At 55.4% G+C, this 22,453-nt stretch overlaps 1 protein-coding gene across 5 annotated transcripts in view; it reads left to right on the top strand.

The window, feature by feature from the left end:
• The window catches only part of KSR2 (kinase suppressor of ras 2), a 358,678-nt gene that overhangs the window by 134,738 nt on the left and 201,487 nt on the right, over window positions 1-22,453 (top strand). For all 5 annotated transcript variants that reach the window (XM_055147006.1, XM_055147008.1, XM_055147005.1 and 2 more), the window contains one exon: window positions 8,030-8,549. In XM_055147006.1, coding sequence (XP_055002981.1) covers window positions 8,030-8,549 — 520 coding nt within the window. The remainder of the gene's footprint in view (window positions 1-8,029; window positions 8,550-22,453) is intronic.

The following is a 22,453-nucleotide window of genomic DNA, read 5'->3' as shown; positions in this document are numbered from 1 at the left end:
GAGGTGGACAAGGCAGGGCTGGGTGAAAGGACTCGGGAGAAGCTGCCCTGGAGTCTGGACTTCCTTAGCGGGGGGGTGAAGATACTTGGAGACTCTTCACCTTCCTGAAGCCGCAGTGAGTTCTGTGCCTGTGGTGGGGAACTAGGAATGTCACCTGGGTTTCAAAAGTGAGGAAAAAAATCCTTCCTTAGGACAAAGAAAGGTCCATAAAGCTGGTCTGGCAGAGGCCTCTGGGCAGGTTGTTTGCTTCCTTGGGGCCGGCCCGGCCGGGGCTGGATGTGCCCAGCCGGACTCTGGGGTTGCTGGCCCCTGGCTCAGGAAGGCGCTCTGGCAGCCTCTGTGCAGCCCTGAGGTTTCCCTTTGTTCTTTGAGACCTTCCTTCTTCCTTCCTTCTTCCTTCCTTTCTTCCTTCCTTCCTTCCTTCCTTCCTTCCTTCCTTCCTTCCTTCCTTCCTTCCTTCCTTCCTTCCTTCCTTCCTTCCTCTTTCTCCCTCCCTTCCTTCATTCCTTTCTTTCTCTCTTTCTTTCTATGTTTCTTAATTTTATTAATTTTTTTTGTTTGCATCACTGTGAGATAGACCCTTACAAAGCTGTTCATGGTTAGATTTCAGTCGTATGGTGGTCCAACACTCATCCCTTCACCAGTGTATCCCTTCATCCCTTCACCAGTGTCCCCAGTTTCCCTTCTGTCACCCCACATCCCACAGTCTGCCTCTATGGCAGGAACTTTTCTTCTTTTCTCTCTCTCTCATTCTCTCTCTCTCTCCTTTTGGGCATCATGGTTTGCAATACAGATACTGAGAGGTTACGTTCGTCCCTTTACCTACCCTCTGCACGCAGTTCTTATCCAGAGTGATCATTTCCGGCTATCACTGTCACAGTGACCCCTTCTCTCTCCCAGCTGCCTTCTCCCCCAGCTCACGAGGCTTCCAAGCATGGACCAATCCTCCTGGGCCTTGTTTCTACTGTCCTTGGGTGTTAGTCTCCTTCTGTGTTTTTTTTTTAATATCCCACAAATGAATGCCGCCATTCTATGTCTATCCCTCTCCTTCGCTCCTTTGGACTCATTTCACTCAGCGTGACACTCTCCATGTCCATCCATTCATACGTGAATTCCCATGGCTTCATTTTCCCTTGGGGCTGCATAGTATTCCACCGCGTAGCTGTACCGTAGTTTCTTTATCAGTCGTCTGTTCTTGGGCTCTCGGGTTGAGCTCCTTTCTGCAAGAACTCTGAACTGGGAGCTCAGAGATTCTCCCCGGGCTTCAGGTTCTGCTGTCGGGCGTGTCTGTGTCTTTCAGAGGCTGGAGGCTCGGAGGCATTGCCCGCCATGGTCCCTCTGAAGAGGCTCACCCAGGATCCGATGGGCGGTGCGACCTTAAGCCCCTCAGCCGCTTATCTCATCTTCCACACCTTTCCCCCTCCAAAGGAGATCATGGCAGAATTTTCCTCAGGGGGTCTTGTGGGTTTTTTTTTTGTTCTGTTTTGTTTTTGGTTTTTGGGTCACACCCGGCGATGCACAGGGGTCACTCCTGGCTCTGCACTCAGGAATTACTCCTGGCGGTGCTTGGGGGGACCCTATGGGATGCTGGGATTCGAATCTGGGTCTGCCGCGTGCAAGGCAAATGCCCTACCCGCTGTGCTATCACTCCAGCCTCCTCAGGGGGTCTTGTGATGTGATGTGATGATGTGGTACAGGTGAAATATTTAGACTATGTTCTGGCACAAAGTAAGTGCTCAATCAATGGTAGCTCATTCATATTATGAATAGTGGCTTTTCTTTTCCTAACAATTCCAGTTAGTGTTTTCAACTAGGTATTATTATTACAATTAAAAAAAAAAAACAATTCTGGGGCCCTGCTCCGCAGTACTCCTGATTCCGTATTTGGAGTTCACTCTTGGTGGTGCTCTTGGGGACCCCGTGGTACCAGGAATGGAACCCCAGCCCCCGCCCCTCCCCCGCCCGCATGCAGAGAGCTTTCTCTTCAGTCCTCAGATGGGGTTTTAAAATTCTCCATCTCACTGCAGGGTTACGGGGCGATCAAGTAAAAGCCATTCTTTTTTTGGCTCCATCAACGACTTCAGTCTGAAAAATACAATCAGCTCCCAACAGTTTGATTTCTTGCTGGCAAGTTAGGATGATTGAACGAACACGTGCATTGAAATCATCACGAGAGTTCCAGGCGGTGGCGATTCGGGGGACGGTGGAGCATGTGCCAGCCAGCTCTGCCCGCCCTGGGCTGGGCACAGCTGCCTCGGACCCGCCCGGAAGCCAGAGCCGCGGCAGCGTCCCGCGTGCCTGTTGATAACATTTGAATGTGAAGCGACAAAGAAGGTCCCAGACGTTCCGAAATGGCTTTCCCCTCCGAGACCGCCTTTCCCCGCTTCCCCCCTTAGCTCCTTCTGTCAAAGGAAAGCCCCGGAGCCTTGAATACCTTTAATCAATCCTCAGACCTTTCATTCCTTAAAACCGGCTCCCCGTTCCCCCCACCCCCCTTTCAAGCCTTGAAATAAAGTGATTTTCCAGAAACGGATGACAGGATAGCGAGGGCTGGCGATGAATAACCCCCGGGGCACCTTGCCACCACACCTTCCTGATTTAAAATGAAAGATTGCCCCCCTGTCTCCCCTCCGCCCCAGACATTATTAAAAAGAGGATCAGGAGAGAGACGGGGACGCGCCTCCAGAATGCAGCCAGGCAGCCGCCCCATCGCGTGAGCGGCTGGTGGCGGAGACGATGAAACGCTGAGGCTTTTCGGGGGGGAAGGGGCGTCTGTCCCACCCACCCCCTTTTCCATCTCTCAAACTTTCACAACAATTTGGGGACAGGGATGTTGCTGGGGATGTGTCTTTCTGGTTCCTAGAACTCAGGGTGTGTGTGTGTGTGTGTGTGTGTGTGTGTGTGTGTGTGTGTGTGTGTGTGTGTGTGTGTGTGTGTGTGTGTGTGTGTGTGTGTGCGCGCGCACGCGCACCTGTAGGCTATGGTGGTGGCAGTGGGGGTCTGACTGTGTCTTTGTGTCCCAGCTCCACTGCTGGGTGTTTCAGAGGACAGGGGAAGGGCGAGTGTGTAAGTTATGCCCAACTCTGCGGTTCAATCCTCCGTCCAGAGCTCCCATGCATGGGTCCAGGCCACCAGCAGCATATGTACACACACACACACACACACACACCCCACATTCATCCTCGGTCAGTACATGCCATTGACTTCCGGCTGAGGGCTCTGTCCATTCCTAGGACTGCTGTGACCACACCAGCCCAAACCAGGTGGCGGTAAGCAGCAGATGTTCCTTCTCTCACGGTTCAGGGTGTGGGGGGTTGGAAATGTAAAATCTAGGTGCCAGCAGGGCCCCTGCTCCTCCTCAGGGCCCGGGGCACGGGGGTCTGCTCTGTGCTTGCTCACGCCCGCCTGGCAGTGGCCAGCAGCCCTCGGTGTCCCATGGCGGGCAGTGCCAGCCCTCCGGCTCCCACCTCTGCCTTCATACGCCTGGTCTGCGTCTGTCTCAGTCTTCAGAGGACACCCACGTGGAGGGTGGGGGCGGGGGGGCGCTCCTGATTCCTGATGATTCATTCACTTTTTTTTTTTTTGCCTTTTGGATCACACCCAGCGATGCTCAGGGGTTACTCCTGGCTTTGCACTCAAGAATTACTCCTGGCAGTGCTTGGGGGACCATATGGGATGCCGGGGATCGAACCTGGGTTGGCCGCGTGCAAGGCAAACGCCCTACCCGCTGTGATTCATTCACTTTTAACTCGGTCGCCTTTGCCAGTGAGGCGACATCCTCAGGTGTTGCTCGGGCATCCATCCGTAGGTCTTTGGTTTGGGCCGGATTGGCAGGGGGAGGGGGGGGTGGTTACAGATCACCAACAATAAGGTTCAGTGGCTCTGACGCCTGCAGTTTGCTCTCTGTAGGGGAGACACCTCGCAAGGTCAGGGCTGTTGACCCAAAGGCATAGCCCTTCCCAGGAGCAAGCCTCACCCCTGCCACCTAAGATCCATGGCTTCCCGCCCGCTTTCCATCCCCCTGTAGGCACGCGGGTTGTGTGCAAGGGATGGTCGTACCCGTGCTGTTCTCTGGGTCTTATTCAACCCTCAGGACACGGGCGTTGGCTCGGCCTCGGGCGCTGCTCAGCGTGTGCACGGGGCGAGGGCAAGTCCCCACACACCGCCGCCACCGCCGTCCCGTAGCTCCGAGCTCTCTGGGGAGAGGAGCTCCTGTGCCCGCCGTGTGCCTGGCAGCCGCTGATCCGGGGTGTGGCCTCCTCGAGGAGGGTCCCAGGAGGGTCCTGCCTCAGAGGACCCAGAGCTAAGACTCGGAGAAGTTCAACCCAGACCCAGGCGGCCAGTGGATCCGAGGCCAAGACTCCAACACCCCTTCGGACAATAAACAAAGTGATGGTGACTTCCCCGGAAGGGTCTGGCCTCATCCGGGAGGTCGGAAAACGGCTTTGAGTTGTTTTAAAATCTAAAATGAGCCTTGGCTCCGGATCTGCTCCCGTTTGATGTTCTATGAAGCCCCCGTTCTCTGTTACCTGGAGGGGGCCCAGCTCCTGGATGCAAATCCGGGTGCTGGTCCCCGACATCTCTTGTGACCTTGGGCTCGCCGCCCCTGCACACCTGTTTCCCTTATTTACAGAGTGGGGCCACAGCGGCCCCTGGCACGTGTCCTGACATAGATAAGCCTGACGTAAGAACAGTCACACCGTCAGGGGAGAAAGCAGACGTCCACCTGTCAAATAAGGTCTTGATGACATTTCTCCCCTCCCCCCCATATTTTTTTTTAATGCTGCAAGCCGTCTGGCAGGGCCCCCAGAGTTTACGCGCCAGTGGGGGATCTAGTGAGCTCCTCGAATGTTATTGCTTTTCCCTTCTCTGGATTTTCTCATTTTTTCTATAATGAATATGTAATAACAGAACGAGCGGTTTTAATTAAAAATGGGGCAGTGAGTCAGTGTTCAGAAGGGCACTTTGTAGCCTCTCAGAGGCTCCATAAATTAGTCTCGTTATGGTCAGTGTGGCCATTATCATGCTTACTGTGAGCGGCTGTGCCGGGGAATTTATTTCTGCCCCAAATCCCTCCTTCCTTGGCCCAGTCTGAGGCCGTCGGCAGGGCCTGCTTGCCCGGGCCGTGCCCCCCACTCCCGGCTGAATTTTCTCTGTCTCTGTTCCCACCGTGCATGGGCGGGGGGGGGGCACACCATCATGTGTGGACCCTGGAAGAAATGATCATGGCCGGGATGGATGGACTGGCCCCTACCACCCCAGTCGCGCTTCCAGACCTGAAGATGCGTCTGAGTTAGCCTTGGAGAATGCACCCACCTTCCTCCTGCTTGTTTGTTTTGGGGTGGGGGAAGACACATCCATGGTGCCTGAGGGTGACTCCTGACTCAGTGCTTGGGCGATCATAGGGTACCAGGGATGGTACCCCAGATGGTTGCGTCCAAATAAGTGCTTGGAACCCTGTATTATCTCTCCAGCCTCCCTTCTTTTTATTTTTTGTTTATTTTGTTATTTTTTTTATTTTAATGAATCACTGTGAGATGCAGTTACAGTTTTAAAAACTTTCATGGTTGTGTTCCAGTCAAACAAAGTGCAAATACCCATCCCTCCACCAGTGCCCATTCTCCACCACCAATGTTCCCAATACCCCTCCCTCCAACACCTCTCCCCCTCCCCCGTCTCTGTGGCAGTCACATTCCCTCTTCCTCTCTCTGTCCTTTTGGGTGTTATGGTTTGCAATGCAGGTAACGAGCAGCCATCATGTTTGGTCCATAGTCGACTCTCAATGCTTCTACTATCCCGAGTGATCCCTCCAACCATCATATACTTAGTGCTCCTTTCTCCGTCCCAGCTACCTTTTCTCCTAGTACATGAGATCAGCTTTCAAGTCGTGGAGTAATCCTCTTGACCCTTGTCTCTACTGTCCTTAGGTGTTAGTCTCCTGTTATGTTACTTTATATTCCACAAATGAGTGCAGTCACTCTATGTCTGTCCCTCACTTTCTGACTCATTTCACTTAGCATGATACTCTCCATATCCATCCACTTCTATGCAAATTTCACGATTTCATTTTTTTTAACTTCTGCATAGTATTCCACTGTGTAGATGTCCCAAAGCTTCTTTAACCAGTCATCTATTCTCGGACTCTCAGGTATTTTTTCCCAGATTCTGGCTATTGTAGACAGTACTGCAATAAGCATGCAAGTGCAGATGTCATTTCTACTGTACATTTTTTTCCAGCCTCCCTTCTATTTTCTTTTCTCTACCCCGAAACTCTGGCAAACCCCCTCCCCGCCACAAAGACCCACCACACATACACACACACATATAGCGCTTTCCATTTCTCAAAGGGCTTCTGGATTCCAGTCCTACAGCATGTCACCCCAGGAATGAGTCTTTAGTCACCCCCTGATTATCCACCCAAGTGTTTTGAGACATCCACAGTTCACTCCTGTTTCTTTTTTGGAGGCTGACCAGTATCCTCAGTTTGGACCAGCACCATGGGAGCATTCCTGGAACATCTCTACCACGTGACTTTGGTTCTCTTCCAGCTCTGATGACTGCCTGAAGTCACATGCACTTGTGACTGTCCTTTCCCCTGCGTCTCTTCTGTTGCATCTGAGCCCAAGGCACCAGGGCCTGCTGGCCTCCGGGGGGGAGGGGGATGGACAGAGGGTGTGGGGCAGTCCATGGTGCCCAGCACCTTCAGAAAGTACTTGCTGGATGCCTCCATGACCTGTGGCTGAATGAGAGCTGCCCGAGATGGACTCAGCTCCCACAAAATTTGTCTGTCTCACGAGGGGGTGGAAATATGGTCAGGTTAGGGAGATGCTGGCCTTGAGCATGGTGGAAGGGGCCGTTTGGATGCTTCAAAGGCGAGAGTGAAGTTTTCTTGCTGCCTTTCAGCCCATTGGAGCCATGGGGTCCCCAGCTCTGGGGCAGCAGTGGGCCAGGCTGATGAATGGGTGTCCCCATGGAGGGATTTGTTTCCTTTGGGGAGGGGGGCGTGGGCATGGCTGTGTTTGTGTCAGTGTGCATACACTGTCATGTGCATGACTCGGAGGTTCCCCAGATACCATTCTCCAACCCAAGTGGCATAAACGCGAAGAAGCAGCGACGAGTGTTCATTTACCTAGGAAGAGCTTTCCACTTTCCCTAATCCCACGAGTTAACCATCAAATTATCCTGCAGGCGGTGGAGCCACACCAAAGGGGACACAGGGCTTTAGGACTTGCAGTCCTGGAGCACAGACCTAAGAAGCGTTAAAAATTAGGTGTATGAAGCCCTAGTATAGCGTTAAAAATGAGACAGAAAAATCGCAGGGCTAGGTCCCGCGCTGGTCTGCATTATGCAAATCAGGTGTCAGCCTGTGTAGCTCTGATTGGTGGAGAGTTTCCCCTGCGGTGATTGGAGGAATTTCCATACTGGGTGGTCTTTGCCTCTGCGCCTTTGACTTCCCAGTGATGGGTGGAACCTCAGCCCGGGTACCTCATTTCCTTTCAGCGGGACGGGTCTGAGTATACTTCCCATCATGCCCCCCATCCCACTGACTTTCTACACGGGTTTTGCCCAGGTTTGGAATGGGCCGGGTTTTGGTTTTCATTTTATATTAAATTCGCATGTGGAGGGGTCAGAGAGATTGCACAGTGGGTAGGGCGCGGGGCTTTGCATGGGGCCAACCCTGGTTCCATTCGGGCACTCCATATGGCTCCCTAAATCCTGCCGGGAGTGATCCCTGAACTCAGAGCCCAGGAGTAGTAAGCCCTGAGCACTGCCGGGGGAGGGGGGACCCCCGCAAACGAACAGAACCCCCAATTCACAATGACCTGTGGTCAAGGCAAGAGTGATGGGGCGAAGTAGACTGTCGGTTCCAGGGAAGGGACTGGAGAGGTGGGGACTTGGGTGCCAGCGGCTGAGAAGTGAGGGGGGTGGGCGACCCTGCGTGACCCCCTCGCGGTGCGAGCGGGCTCGTGCGTGTCGACGGTCCTGTCCCTCTCCCGGCTCACGCCGTCCCCTTTCTCTCCCCACGCAGGCGGCAACCTCTCCAAACAGGACTGGACCATCCAGTGGCCCACCACGGAGCCGGGGAAGGAGAACAGCCCCGCGTGCCCGCCGGAGCCCGTGCCCTGGGGCCGCGCCCACCCCGCGCAGAGCCCCCGCGTGCCGGCCAAGTGCGCGCAGCACGCCTGCCACGCGGGCCCCGCGCCCGGTACCCCCGTGTGCGCGCACGTGGACCGGCTCACGGTGGACGCCTACCCGGGCCTGGGCCTGCCGCCGCCGCCGCCTCTGGAGTCCGGGCCCCGCTCGCTGCCCCCGTCCCCCCGGCAGCGGCACGCCGTCCGCACGCCGCCGCGCACCCCCAACATCGTGACCACCGTGACCCCGCCGGGCACGCCGCCCACGCGCAGGAAGAACAAGCTCAAGCCCCCCGGCACGCCGCCGCCCTCCTCCCGGAAGCTCATCCACCTCATCCCCGGCTTCACCGCCCTGCACCGGAGCAAGTCGCACGAGTTCCAGCTGGGCCACCGCGTGGAGGAGGCGCACACGCCCAAGTGAGTGGTTGCTGGGAGACGCGGGGGCGGGTGGGGTTAGGGAGGGTGGTCCCAGGGGTGCCTCCCCGGGAACTCGTGCTTCCTTCCTCTGCCTGTGGTGCAGGAGGCTTTGCACCAAGGGCCCTGCGGATAATGAATGGGATAGGGGCTGAGAGGACAGTATAGGGGGAAGGGCGTTTGCCTGAGCACACTGCTGACCCGGGTTCGATCCCCGGCTCCCCCGTCTGGTGCCTGGACCCTGCCAGGAGTGATCCCTGGGCTTAGAATCAGGAGTGAGCCCTGAGCATGGCTTCCTTGGGTTGTGTGTATGTGAGTGGGCTAGGGGCCGGATTCTTTTGTGTATTGAAATGTGGGGAGCGGGTTTCTGATATTTGACACTTAACACCATGGGGACAACGCAGGAGAGGAAACGGGTGTGTGGCCTCAGCGCTAGATGGGATGTGTTGGTAGACAACATCCCATAATCTCAGGCCTAGCTAGGCCTGCATGGAAACGTGGGTTTCTGTTATTGTTACTGTTACTTTAACGAACTTTGTTACTGTTTCCATTGGCTAAGTTAATTTGCATATTCGGCCTATGTGGCTGAATATCATTGGTTAGTATATGAACCTACTAAATAAAAGGAGGTTGAACAGGCTACTCTTGGGCAGGCCATAACAAAAACCTCCGGAGACAGTCACGTGATCCTCCCCCAAAAAGTATATTTCTTCTGTGAGTGAAATGCCTCTGACTGCCAAGTAAAGCTGCAACATTGTTGTAACAGGGATTAAAGGCTAAAGCTAGGGTGTGTGATCGGACCCGTGACTCAAGCCTGAGACGGGGTGAGAGGGAGCATGGCTGTACAGGGGGATTAGCAGAAGGGCCTGGAAGCAGAGGAGACCCAAGCGTCAGCAGCGTCCTGGTCCAGAGTGGTGAATCCTCTGTGACCATCAGCAGATGCAGGGATCAGTGTGTGGCCGTGTGGTGGAAAAGTACTCAGCCATGAAAAGGACATGCCATTTCTCACCAGCTGCCGGAGATGAAATCTGAGCACAGACGCCAGAGGGTGGCGGTTTGGGCGCTTCTTAAACGGGGTGCTGAGAGAGGTCCCAAGGCCACGGCCGAGGGGAACTCCCAGGGCTGGCACGGGGCCTGGTCCAGAATTCCAGCCTGGGACACAGGAGCACTCTGAGGACGGGTGGGCGGTGCGCATATGCCCAATGCAGTGAATCACGGGTGTTTTAACTGGTAAAGGGATTGTCCTCTTTATAACAGCGAGACGGAAGCAGGGCGTGCGAACAGGGGCCAGGTGGCTTTATTCCATCAAGGGCCGGAGTAGATATTCCCAGGGCCGTGCCTTCTGCCCCATCTCTGTGGCCAAAGCAGCGCCCGACGGTGGGAGCTGGTGGGTGCAGCCATGTTCCAATAAAGTTTTATTTACAAAAACTGTAACAAAAAGTCTCACTATGGAGACGTTACTGGTGCCCGCTCGAGCAAATTGATGAACAACGGGATGACAGTGATACAGTGATAAAAATCAGGCATCCGTGGGTGTGTGTTTGCCCCATCGGAAGCCCCGTCATGAGCCCTCCTCCTAGGGCTTTGGGATGCTTGGAGCGACACGTGAAGTAACGCTTACAAGGCTTCAAGTGCCATTCAGAGAGACACGAGTGGATCTGACAGTGTGACGGTCCCTTGGGCCTCAGGGTGGGCCTTGTGTGAACACTTGGCCAGGCTCACTTGGGCCAGCTGGGATGGAAGCAGTGGACAGACGCTTCTGTGACGGGAGCCGAGCTTCACTCTGTGGTTGCGTGAGGGCCGGGGAGATGCAGGGGACAGCGAAGGCCTCAAGGCCCGGGTCACAGGGAGGCGGGAAGGCAGGTTGCCACGGCGTGAGCGGGAGACGCATCTGGGTGTCTGGTCTCCTCAGACTGTGCGTCTCTCCCTCCGTCTGTCTGCCTTTGGCTCACCTCAGAGTGGGCTGCCCCTCGCCTAGGCCGGGGCTCGGGGCTCTGGCCAGGGCTGTGTGTGGGGAGGACTTGTGAGATCGACTCGCAGTGACGGTCAGGCACCAGCACGCAGGAGCGCTGGTCTCAGACGTCGTGTTGGTTGATTCCCGGAAGTTGCCTGCCGGATAACCAGAAGTTTGTGTCCTTTGACCTATGTTTTCCATCCCCCTCCCCGCCACGCCAAGCCCTGAAGACCACTACCCTCATCTCTGTTTCAGTGAGGCGTTGTTGTTGTTGTTGTTGTTGTTGTTTAAATGAGTCTACACGGATCTCCTGAATATAAGTGGGATCAGACGATTTGCGTTTCTCTGACTTACGTCACTTAGCCTGTTGCTATCAAAAGCCAGGCAGGTTGACACAAATGACAGGGTTTCTTCTTATTTTTTTTTTGGAGATGAATAACATTCCTCAGTGTGTGTGTGTGTGTGTGTGTGTGTGTGAGAGAGAGAGAGAGAGAGAGAGAGAGAGAGAGAGAGAGAGAGAGAGATTTTCTTTTTCTTTATTCGTTCATCTCCTGATACACATTTAGATTGCTTCCATGTCTTGGCGAGTGTACAAAATGCTGCAGTGAACAGGGGAATGAACTCTATGTCTCTGGCAGGTTTTCATCACCTTTTTTTTTTTGAATTTTTAATTTTTTCTTTTAGAGCATTACAAAGCCATTCATGATTGGATTTCAGTTTCATCGCCTTTGTTTGGAACTGCCACAAGTGGGACTGCTATATTCTAGCAGTTCTCTGTGGCGTCCCTTTGAGAAATCTGCACACAGTTCCCGCAGAGCCAGTTTAGACCCCCCCCCCCCCGCCCTGCGCCCTCCCGGCCCCCTTTCTCTCCCTCCCTCTGCGCCAGCATTTATTATCTCTGGCCTTTTGTGAGCGTCTCCAGTCTAGCAATAGTGTGGCTGTACCGTAGCATGGTTTGGATTTGCTTCCCCCCGATGAGGGGTGATAACGGGGCAGCTTTTGACACGCCCCTTGACCATTTGTATATCTCCTTGGAAAAGAAAGATCTATTCAGGCCCCCAAGCTCTTGTGCAGGAAGATTGCTTCGTGTTCCGGCTGTGGAGCTGCTCCGTAGTTTGGATACTAGCTCCCGTATCAGATAGGAGATTTGCCAGGCTTTTCTCTCATTCAGGAGGCTGTCCTTTCACTTGGTTGTTTCTTTTTCTAGGCCGATGCTTTTCAGTTGGATGTGCCACTTATTGATTTTTATTTTTTTTTTGCTTTTGTTGCATGTGCTTTTGATATCATATCCGAAAAGCCATCACGAGAATCTTCTGGCCTCTGTTTTCACCCAGAAGCCTTAGTTGGGGTTTCAGGTCTTCGAAGATTTAAATCTTTAATGCATTTTGAGTTAATTTTTGTGAGTGGTAGAAGTTGGGGGGTCCACTTGCATTTTTTTGTATGTGCATATCCAGCACCATTTTTTTGGTGGGGGAGAAATGATCCTATGTTCTTGGCTATGCTGACAAACACCAGTTGCATTTGGTTTATTTCTGGGTTGGCCTCTGGTGTTTCTCTGTGTGTGTTTTTATGCCAGCACCACATGGCATGGGGGCCTTTCCCTAAACCCAGGAAGCATTTATTTAGTCTTGGGTTGAGCAGAATTGTCCGACTACAAAATCTTTGGATGGGACTCAGCTACTTTGGGTATTTTTTTGGGAAATTGCCCATCAGGGTCCAGGTTGAACTCAGTTTTGTGCTTTGGAATTCTTCTGCCAAGTTTGGCAACCCCGTCGGCCTCTGCAAGGCAAGTTCCTTCACTCCTGTCTTCACTCTCTGGCCCTCACGTCATTTTAATGGGGCTGGGCCCAGGATTAAACAAGAAGACTCGGGGATGAGAGATAATTTTCAGTGGGCATGACGCTTGCCTTGCACGTGGCCGACCTGGGTTCAATTCCTGGCAACCCCCCATGGTCCCCTGAGCATCTCCAGGACTGATCCCTGAGCACTGCTGGGTGTGACTCCCAAACAAAACAGGAGGGCAGCATCAATTAGCTGCGATGAAGCTATGCTGGAAGAGATTATGTGTAGAGAGGCCCAGCGTTCGTATTATTCCGGGAAACTTCTTTGAGAAAAACACATACGCCCTTTCCCCCCCGCCCTTCTATTTTCCTCACAAAAGGGACCTTCCCCAGGCTGGACAGTTAGAATTCTCAAGGGAACTGCATCAAGGAGGGCGAGCGGAGGCGAGAGAAGCCAGACCTGCATCCTGTGGACTGTGTGTGAAGGTGCCCCAGGATTCCTCAGTGTGTGCTGGGCCCTGGGTCCGATTCCTGGCTGCCCGCGTCTCTCCCCTTCCTCCCTGTGCCCCTAAGGGACCTGGCTGTCAGCAGGGCCACCTCCGCTCTCCTCTTAGTCTCGTCCTAGTGCGGCAGAGGGAGCCTCAGACATTGTTACTTTGTCTTCTTTTTACCAGCAATATAAAATGTTACTCTTATGAGGTCCAGGTACTACTTCTCCTCCCATTAATGGTGATGCTAGCTACCCTCTGGACCTATGGGAATTGGAACGTGTGTGCGCGCGCACATGTGCACGTGCATGCATGTGCACGTGTGCATGCATGTACACGTGTGTGTGCGTATACATGTGTGCACGCATGAACATGTGCGTGCGTGTACATGCATGTGTGCATGTGCATGCATGTGTGTCATGTGTGCGTGTGCATCATGTGTGCATGTGTATGTGTTCATGTGTGTGCATGTCTCTGTGTGTGTCTGAGTGCAGAGCCGGCCCTCCCGACGCCCCCCTTCCTACGGCTGCTTCCCGCCGGGCCTGTGGTTGGTGCTGCTTGAGGCCCCTGGCCCGTGGCTCCTGGGAAGAGCTGCTGAGCTAATCACCCGGAGGTCTGCTTGGCCTCCAGACCTGTCCCCGGTGGTCACGCATGGGCCTTTTTGGAAAGAGCGTGGCAGGAGAAAATATTAGCAGCCTCTAGCCTGGCATCTCCGGGGCCCGGTGAGCCGGGTGGGCTGGGATACGCCACAGCTGCCGCCACAAGCTCCGTGCAGCCTTCCCCCTGCCCCACGCCCCTTTCTTCTCTTTCTCAAAGACCTTTTCTTCACTGTCATCTTCTCTTTTCATTTTTTCCTTTGCATTTAATTTGCTTGTTTTTTCTTTTTTATTTCTTTTTTTTTTTGGTGGGGGGTCACACCCAATGATGCTCAGGGGTTCCTTCTGTCTCTGCACTCAGGAATCACTCCTGGCAGTGCTTAGGGGACCCTGTAGGATGTCAGGGATCGAACCCGGGTGAGCCGTGTGCAAGGCAAACACCCTCCCCGCTGTGCTATCTCTCAGGCCCCCCTTTACATTTAATTTAAAGTGTGTCGTTTCACACCTGTGACATGGTTGGCCGTCACCCACACCCTATATACGTTCACAGAAACACACAGGGGATGATGGTTTCTTTTTACCCACCCCTCCCCCTGAGTCCTTCCTTTTTTTGTTGTTACAGTGATGGGGTGGGGGACACAACCCTTTATTGCAGCTGGCTGTGGTGCTCACACACTCGCTGTGCGACATGGGGGGTACAGTCTCCGGTGGGATGTCGGGGACCCCTGACACTGGCAGGGTCGGGATCCCACAGGCCGTGTGTGGGCGCTGGGCACTGCAGCCTCCGCGCCTGCTGGGCTGAGTGCTCCCCGGGACCCTGACGCTTCCTTTTCTCCTGGGAAAAGTGGTGCTTGAGTTTGATTATTGTGCCAGTTGAGACAACAGAGGAAACACAGTGATGAAAGTGGAAGGTGGGTGCAGGGGCTTTGCTACACACACACATACACACACACACACATACACACACACACACTCTCTCTCTCTCTGAACAGGTGATATCCCCTCTAAGGCTACAGAGAGAGGGTGAGGAGAGATTGATCACGCATTTCCACACATAACAGATGGACAGTATATCTGTGGGATTAAAATTTCACTGCTTGGGGCCGACTATCAGGAAAAAAAGCAACTGAAGTTTCCTTAAGGGGGTGACAGTGACACAGGTCTGAGAAGCAGTGACGGAGGTCTGCGGCATTCCTCCTGTAGATGTGTTAGATATAGACTTGGGGTTCCTGGGAGTCTCCCCGCCCCCTCGTTACCGGGCTGTCTTCTCTCCCTGGGGCCGGGGCTGCACTGGGCTGGTACACCTGTGCCTGTTCTTACAGCCCCTTGGAGCTCGCAGCCGGAGCAGCTACCCGCTGCCCAAGGACCCCAACAGGTCTCAGTGCCTGTGGCCTGAGCCTTGTTAGACACCCCCCACCCCGACATCTGTCTGCCCGCAGTAGGTGTGCCTGGCTTTCCCCGCCTGAGTATCTGAAAGCTCCAACGTGGACTTCAGAATCCCCTGGTCAATGCATATGAGACCAACTTGGTATTCCAAAGGAATTCCAGGCCTGGGGCTGTGCCCAAGTGGCGGAACACAGGCTTGGTCCCCTAAACCACAGGCCCCAGCACCCCCACCGTATGGGGTAGGGCTGCCACAGCAGTTAAAAAAATTCTATTATAAGTCCCTCCCCACCTGCCACGGTTTTTTTGGCAAATGCGCCTGGAAAGCAGTTTCCAGTTGCAGTTTTATCTTATTGCAGAAGTAATTCCCGCAGACATTGTTACTCTGTCTTCTTTTTACCAGCAATATAAAATGTTACTTTTATGAGGTCCAGGTACCCCTTCTCCTTCCATTAATGGTGATGCTAGCTACCCTCTGAACCCGTGGGAATTGGAACCTCTGTGTGTGTGTGTGTGTGTGCCTGTCCGCATGTGCATGCATGTAACGCGTGCATGCATGTACATGCATGCGTGTATGTGTGCATGTGCATGCATGTGTGTTGTGTGTGCGTGTGCATGTGCATGTGTGCGTGTCGTGTGTGCGTGTGCATGTGCATGCGTGCGTGTGTGTACATGTATGCCTAGGTCTCTGTCTCCCTTTGTTCCTCACTGGAACCAGGCCCTGTGCCTTGCCTAAGGCTAGCTTCACACATACTCATGAATATTTCTTTCGAAACCTCTCGCACCTGTTCCTTTCAGAAATTCTTCTGTTTCCCCGAAGCCCTCGGGAACGTCTCTTGGTGTCTGTCTGTGTCTTTGCCCTCAGTGCTCTGAAGTGTTCATGTGTGAACACAGTTCACTGTCTCCCCGGTTCATGCATGAACACGCTTCACCACTGGCCTTCTCAAGGAGTGTGTGGCCACATGCAGCTGGCCCGAGAGCTTGGAGACCCAGGCTGGGTGCGGCCCACGGACTCATGCCCTGTCCACTCTCTGTCCACGTTCTCTGCGTCCCAGAGGCCTCGAGTTCCGGGCCGTGCCTGGGCCCCGTCATCTGTAGATTCCAGGAGCTCACGCCGTGCTCGACAGACTCAGAGCCAAGGGTGTTTCTTTATCGTTTTATTGCAGGAAATCAGTTCTGTGCCAACACTCCGATTCATGGGCAAACAACCACAGACCATTGTGCTAATTACGACCGTGAACTTTAATGGGTTTCTGCGGGCAAGAGCGGAGGCATCTGTGTGTACATAACCACGCGGCCCTTGAGCCAGCAGTCTCTGCTGTTCCCCTGGGGGTGGGGAGGACCAACTCTGGGTTTCTCAAGGGTTCAGACCCCGGAGAGCTCAGAAAGTTTTGGACACGGAACTCCAGGCAAAGCGGTTCCCTCCTCTGGCTTTGGTTTAGTCATCGGTGGCATGGGGCTCATAATGGCACGCTGCCTGAAGGGTTAATACATGTTAGTTGCTGACCGGGGGTGGTCTAGGCCGGGCACGTGCCCAACCCCCTTCTACCCAGGTGGCACAAGATCCCCCAGCACCTCTGGATGGATCCCTGGGGCCCCGCATCCTGCTCTGGCCTGAACAGCACCATATCCTCATGACTTTGCCAGAAACCGCCAACACGGCTGGCTGCATCTCACCAGGACTGGCCTGTGGACCCCCTGATCAGGGCCTGGGAGGCCCCTCCGTCGCCCCCGCAGTGTGTCAAGTGCTCAGAACAGAGCCTGGTGCGTCCTAGGGGCTAGATAAACATCACTGATCCTCCTCGGCGCTATTTCAGAAGTTTCCTTCCTAGTGGCTGTTCAGAATCCATGCAAATTACCGTGGTTATTAGGTTCCCTGCCGGGGGATAATCAGTCACCAGCACTGGGGCACCAGAAGAGGGTCTGACAGAGCCCCCCGCGGCTTTTGAGGAGCGTGAGCTCTGGAGTGCAGAAATAAGGCGTTTTAGAGTTGTCGTGTTGGGGGCAGCTTCGAGCAGAGAGAAGCCAGATGGGGGTATTGTTCCTGGCCCAGGCTCCCCCCATCCTGCTTCCCTGGGGGGGCAGAGGCGTCTGCGGGGTCCCTGCGCTGTTCTCTTCCCCTCAAGCTGTCAGAGAAGGAGCGTCTCCTCTGCCCCACCCCAGGCGGGCGCTGGGCAGAAGCATCTCTCCGCCGTTGCTGTTCCTCCCACTTCCTCCCGTGGGGCCGGGAAGAGTCTCTGGAGCCCTCCAGCCTGTGGGCTGGGCAGTGGGGCTGGGCCTGGGACCCCGAGCGCAGACCGCACGTGACGAGTAATGTCACTCGGCTGATTCTTGGCTACGGACCCGACGTTTTCCACTGCTCATCCCTCGAGTGAGCGGGACGAGGGGTTCTTACTCTCCCCAATTCACAGACAACAAAACTGGGCTTTGTGGTCAGGCTCCGAGGTTGGGCGGGGGGCCCAGTGGACCCCGGTGCCAGGCTAGATGTGGCTTGTGCAGAGACCAAGCGCAGAGATGCAGAGGAAAGAGGGGACCCCCTCACCCCTACCCCAGACCTGCTGCTGGCCTGGGCATCCACACCCCTAGATGGGGACGTCGGGCGCGGGGGACCCAGAACCTTGACCCGCTGCTCTGGGCCCTGCCCAGGTCAGCATCTTGGTCTGGAACTCGGAGGTGAGACACCAGGACCCTCTGCATGGCCCTGTCTCACCCCAGGAAGCAAACCCTGCCCCGCCGCGCCTGAGATCCTGGCCCCTCGGGAGCGCAGGGAAGCGCTCTAGCCTCAAGGTGAAGGGCACGGGCAGTCGGGCGGAACAAATGGACATCACACCCCAGCCACTCCGCGCCGCCGGCCAAGTTTCCTCGGGAAATGGATGCGTCAGAGCCAACGCTTGGCTGGCGGAAGGGGAGCGTTACAGGCTTGCAGGTGAAGGGTGGTGAGCCGACACTGGTGTGTGTGTGTGTGTGTGTGTGCGTGTGCGTGTGTTCTTGTGCGCGCGTGTGTGTGCATTTGTGTGTGCGTGCATATGCATGTGTGTTCGTGTGCATGTGTGTACATGTGCGTGTGTGCATGCATGTGCGTGTGTTCATGTGTATGTGTGTGCATGTGTGCATGTGTGTGTGCATGTGCGTGTGTTCGTGTGCATGTGCGTATGTGCATGTATGTGTATGTGTACATGTGTGTGCACGTGTGTGCATGTGTGTGCGCTTGTGTATGCATGTGTGTACGTGTGTGCGCGTGCACGTGTGTGTCTGTGTGTGTGTTCGTGTGCATGTGTGTGCGTGTGTACGCGTGCATATGCGTGTGTGTTCGTGTGCATGTGCGTGTGCATGTGTGTGCGTGCATGTGTGTATGTGTATGTGTGTGTGCATGCACGTGTGTGCATGTGTGTGCGCTCGTGTATAGTGTGTGTGCATGTGTGTGGTGTGTGTGTGTACATGAAGCACATCCATGCACCGGGATGCTTATACCCCAACCAGGCGATTCTGGAGAACCTGGGCTCAAGGAGAGGAATCTCCACTGCTTCCTTCCTCCTGTGGCCTGGAGGCTGTCCCCTTGGGCCACCCCCTCCCGCCCCCGCCCCCGGAACTGTGTGGCAGGAGTGGGGTGTGAAGGCAGAGCAGCCCTGGCGGTGCTGCAGAGACGCGGGGGGCCTTGGCGATGACGCGCTCTTGCTCCCCCGCCCGAGGTCTGTGGTGGCCGCGCCCAGGGCCGACGCTGTGGGTGCGCGCGGGGCCGTGCTCGTCTCTCCTGACATGTGCTGACGGGCTAATTGCATTCTGGGGGGGAGGCCGGCCCTCGACCTTGCCCCGGTGGGGTTGGTGGCTCAGACAGCCGTGGCGGGCCACAGTCTGACGGGGTGACTAATGCCTTCCCGGGGCTCGCACAGACGATGGAGTCGGTGCTCCATCCCGGGGAAAACGCTCCCGGCCCGCCCGGCGGGTGAGGAGGAGATTTATCGGCCAGGCTCCTGCCGGCTCCCGTCCAGCCTCCCGGGAGCGGCGAGGCTCTGGGTGAAGACACTCATAATGATGAGGCTTTGCCGCTGTCTGATTTTTAGAGTCGAGGCTGGCTTGAGCCTTCACGTGCTTGGAAGGGAAAAGTCTGAAACTCCAGACTCTAAAAAAAAAAAAAAAAGGTATTGGAGATTGGGACCAGAGCGATAGTACAGCCGGGAGGGCGTTCGCCTCGCTCTCGGCTGGCCCGGGTTTGATCCCCACCATCTCCTAGGGTCCCCTGGGCACCGTCAGGAGTGATCCCTGAGCGTGGAGAGCCAGAAATAAGCCCTGAGCACCGCCCAGAAAAGCGATGGACATAATGCAAAGGGTTTGTGCTCCTGGGCTTGCGTCTAGAGCTGTCCAACCGAATCCTGTGTCAGCCAGGGCTGCCTCTTCACGGCCAGAGGGGAAAGAGGGACAGCAGCTGGCCTTGAGCCCGCACCGCCCAGGTGGAGGCAAGAATGCCCAGGAGGACCCCAGAGGCAGGGCTGCGGCCACGCTCACTGGGGTGGGGGGGGGGGCGTCTGCCTCGAGTGGGTGCTGCTGCCTGTTAATCCTTTCTCACGGTCACCCTGTCATCCGGCAGGGACGTGCCAGCTTCCAGTGATTGAAAGCCCCCAAGCTGTGCTCAGCTAACTGTGTGTCTCTGCTTTCCCACCGAACTCGGCCCTGATCCTGTGCCTGGTGTCCGTCCTTTGCACCCCAGGGTGCCCCCCTGACTTTCATCCCCCCCTCCAGTTGCATTCTTGTCCCCCACCTGTCTTCATCCCTGGACTTACCTCTCCATCACTCTCCACTTCCTGCTTGTCCTGCTCACGCCTGGGTCACTGGTGAGAACACAGCGGCAGACACATCGCATTGTCTGCAGTTGGGGAATGAATGGATGTTGGTAATCGTCGTGGCACCTGTGATGTATTGAGTGCTGGCGATGTCCAGGGCACTGCACTAATTGCATAGCTGCGTTTTCTCAGTCAATCCCCAGAGCTCCCCATAGGCACTGGGTGTTGTCGTCATTCCCCCTTTGTGCAGATGAGGGCACTCAGTGCCAGGGCGCCAGACAAATTGCCTAGGGCCATAGTTAGTCGATAGGAGCCAGAGGTCAAGTGTATGGCTAAGTCCAAATCCCTTCTCCCCCAAAGTGCTGCCTCTCCCCCCCCCTCCAACACACACACCATAGCGTTGCTCTGCCCAGGAGGGGCTTGGCTTAGAATCCCCCGGGGGTTGGAGCCCACCTGGGAGGGTCAGGTTGTCACCTGGTGTCTCTGTGCTGTGGGACGAAGTTTGGGGTCAGTGATTCACATAGTCCACGGACTCGTACCATGGGGGAAACGCCAAACACTTCAAACCAGATTGATATTGTACTGGAGCGATAGCACAGCAGGTAGGGCATTCGCCTTGCACGTGGCCGACCCGGGTTCGATTCCTCTGTCCCTCTTGGAGAGCCCAGCAAGCTACTGAGAGTATCCTGCCCGCACGGCAGAGCCTGGCAAGCTCCCCATGGTGTATTTGATATGCCAAAAACAGTAACAACAAATCTCACAGTGGAGACGTTAACTGGCGCCCGCTTGAGCAAATCGATGAACAACTGGACGACAGTGCGACAGTGCTCCAGGGAAGACTATGGCCAACGTTCCCATCCAGAACGTTGTTGCTTAAGATGAAGTGTAGGGGGGAACTCTCAGCTTAGAAAAACAGTAATTCAGGGGGCCGGAGCGAGAGCTCAGTGGGCTGGAACCTCTGCTTTGCATGTAAGTGGTCCGGGTCTGAGACCTGGGTTCAAGCCCTGCGTTATACCATCCCCCAAGGACTCCCGGGGGTCACCTTTGCCTCCTGCTGCGTTAAAAACCTAGAACAGTCACTCAGTAAGTTGGTTCTTTTTTATTTGTTTTTGGGACCACACTTGGCGATGCTCCGGGCTTACTCCTGACTCCGCACTCAGGAATCACTCTTGGCTGTACGCAGGGGACCCCCATGGGATGCCGGAGATTGAGCCCGATCAGCCGAAAGCCAGGCAAATGCCCTCTCTGCTCTGCTATTGTTCTGGCCCCTGCAATGTTATTTTTTGTGTTTTGCCCCAGATCAGTTATTTTAAGAGGCTTTACCCCAAGGTCTCCTGGAAGGCTGATTCATGCCAGCCCCGAGTGCTGCTTCACCGGAAAGTGGCCTGGTCTTCTGCCGGGCGCTAGGTGTCTTGGATGCACAATTATAGTTAACTGCAATTAGCATGTTCGAAGGAGGAACATGAGAATTAGCCCCGGGATTGAGGCACTTAGTCCCATCTGTGGAGTGTGGGGCCCTGGGGAGCTTCCTGTTGGGACCCAGGGCCCTGGGACATCTTCCCTTCCCCCCTCTTCCGTGGTGAGGCACGAGGGGGCTGCGTCTCCCCTCCCCTCTCTCTGCCGAGTGCCAGCCTTCTGGGCAGGAAGTACCCCCAGATCTAGCCGCTCCGGAAGCGGGGCCATTGCTGGAAAAGGCAGACAGGGTCGCAGCTTTCTCTCCCTTGGGGTTGGACCGACTGGGGGAATGTGAAGCGAGCCTGTTAGTGTGATGGAAGAACGGGGAGAAAGAAAAATTCCTTCCCGAGCCAAGTGCTCTGGGTCTGGGCGACTTGAGCGAGAGCGGGCAGCAAGCTGGGCCCCCACATTCAAGGGAACGGGGTGGGGGGGCAGGGTCTGGCGGTGAGATCAGCATGCGGTGAGGTAGTTGCCCTGAGGCTGGTCTGGGGGGAGCCTTGGAAAACCCCCCCCCGGCCAAGGGTGAGAACTCAGCTGGGGACCACAGAGGCTCCCGAAGTACATCCCGCACCCAGAGCCATGACCCGGAAGCGGTTCAGGCCGAGGGTGGAGCCTTGGCTTGGCCACTGGAGGCAGCCCGGGACAGCCAGGGTGCTCCTGCCAGAACCCTTCTGAGTCAGGGACCCGTGCGGGGATCACCCCAGGGCAAACTCAGGATCCACCCCACACGGCTGTGCATCACCCCGAGGGGTGCAGTGACTTGCACTTGTGCATTCATTCATTCAGTTCATTCATTCATTCATTCATTCATTCACTCTCCCTCTCGTTCAGGTACTCGCCAGGGCCCTGGGGGAGCCCCTCCGTGGGGGAAGGACCTTCGCTTTTCAGGAATTTGCCACTGAGCAGGACAGAATGACAGGCTGCCGTAGCGATGTGCGCTGGGCAGGGTACAGAGGGCCTGTGGCGGTCACCGGGGCGCCACTGTGGGATTTAGCACCCGGGTCCTGCCACTGAGTCGCCTGCTGCTACTGCGTGGGAAATCCCTACTTTTTTTTTTAATGGAATCACTGTGATATACAGTTACAAAGCCTTCAGTCACACAAGGATCGAACACCCATCCCTCCACCAGTGCACATTCTTCACCACCAGTGTCCCCAGTATCCCTCCATCCCTCCCACCCCCTGCCTCTGTGGCAGACAGTTTCCCCCAAATTCTCTCTCTACTTTTGGGCATTATGGTTTGCAATATAGATACTGAGAGTCTGTCACGTTTGGTACTTTCAGCACACGTCTCCCATCCCGCACGATCCCTCCAACCATCGTTGACGTAATGACCCCTTCTCTATCCCAGCTGCCTGCTAAGGGAGGCTGCCAGCCATGGAGCGATCTTCCTGGCCCTTGTGTCTACTGTCCTTGGGCGTCAGTCTCGTATCGTGTTATTTTATACTCCACACATGAGTGCAGTCCTTCTAA

This window comes from Sorex araneus, chromosome 9, assembly GCF_027595985.1.
Source record: "Sorex araneus isolate mSorAra2 chromosome 9, mSorAra2.pri, whole genome shotgun sequence".
Lineage (NCBI taxonomy): Eukaryota > Metazoa > Chordata > Mammalia > Eulipotyphla > Soricidae > Sorex > Sorex araneus.
The sequence above is the reverse complement of the archived record's forward strand: the minus strand, read 5'-3'. Positions and strand labels throughout refer to the sequence as shown.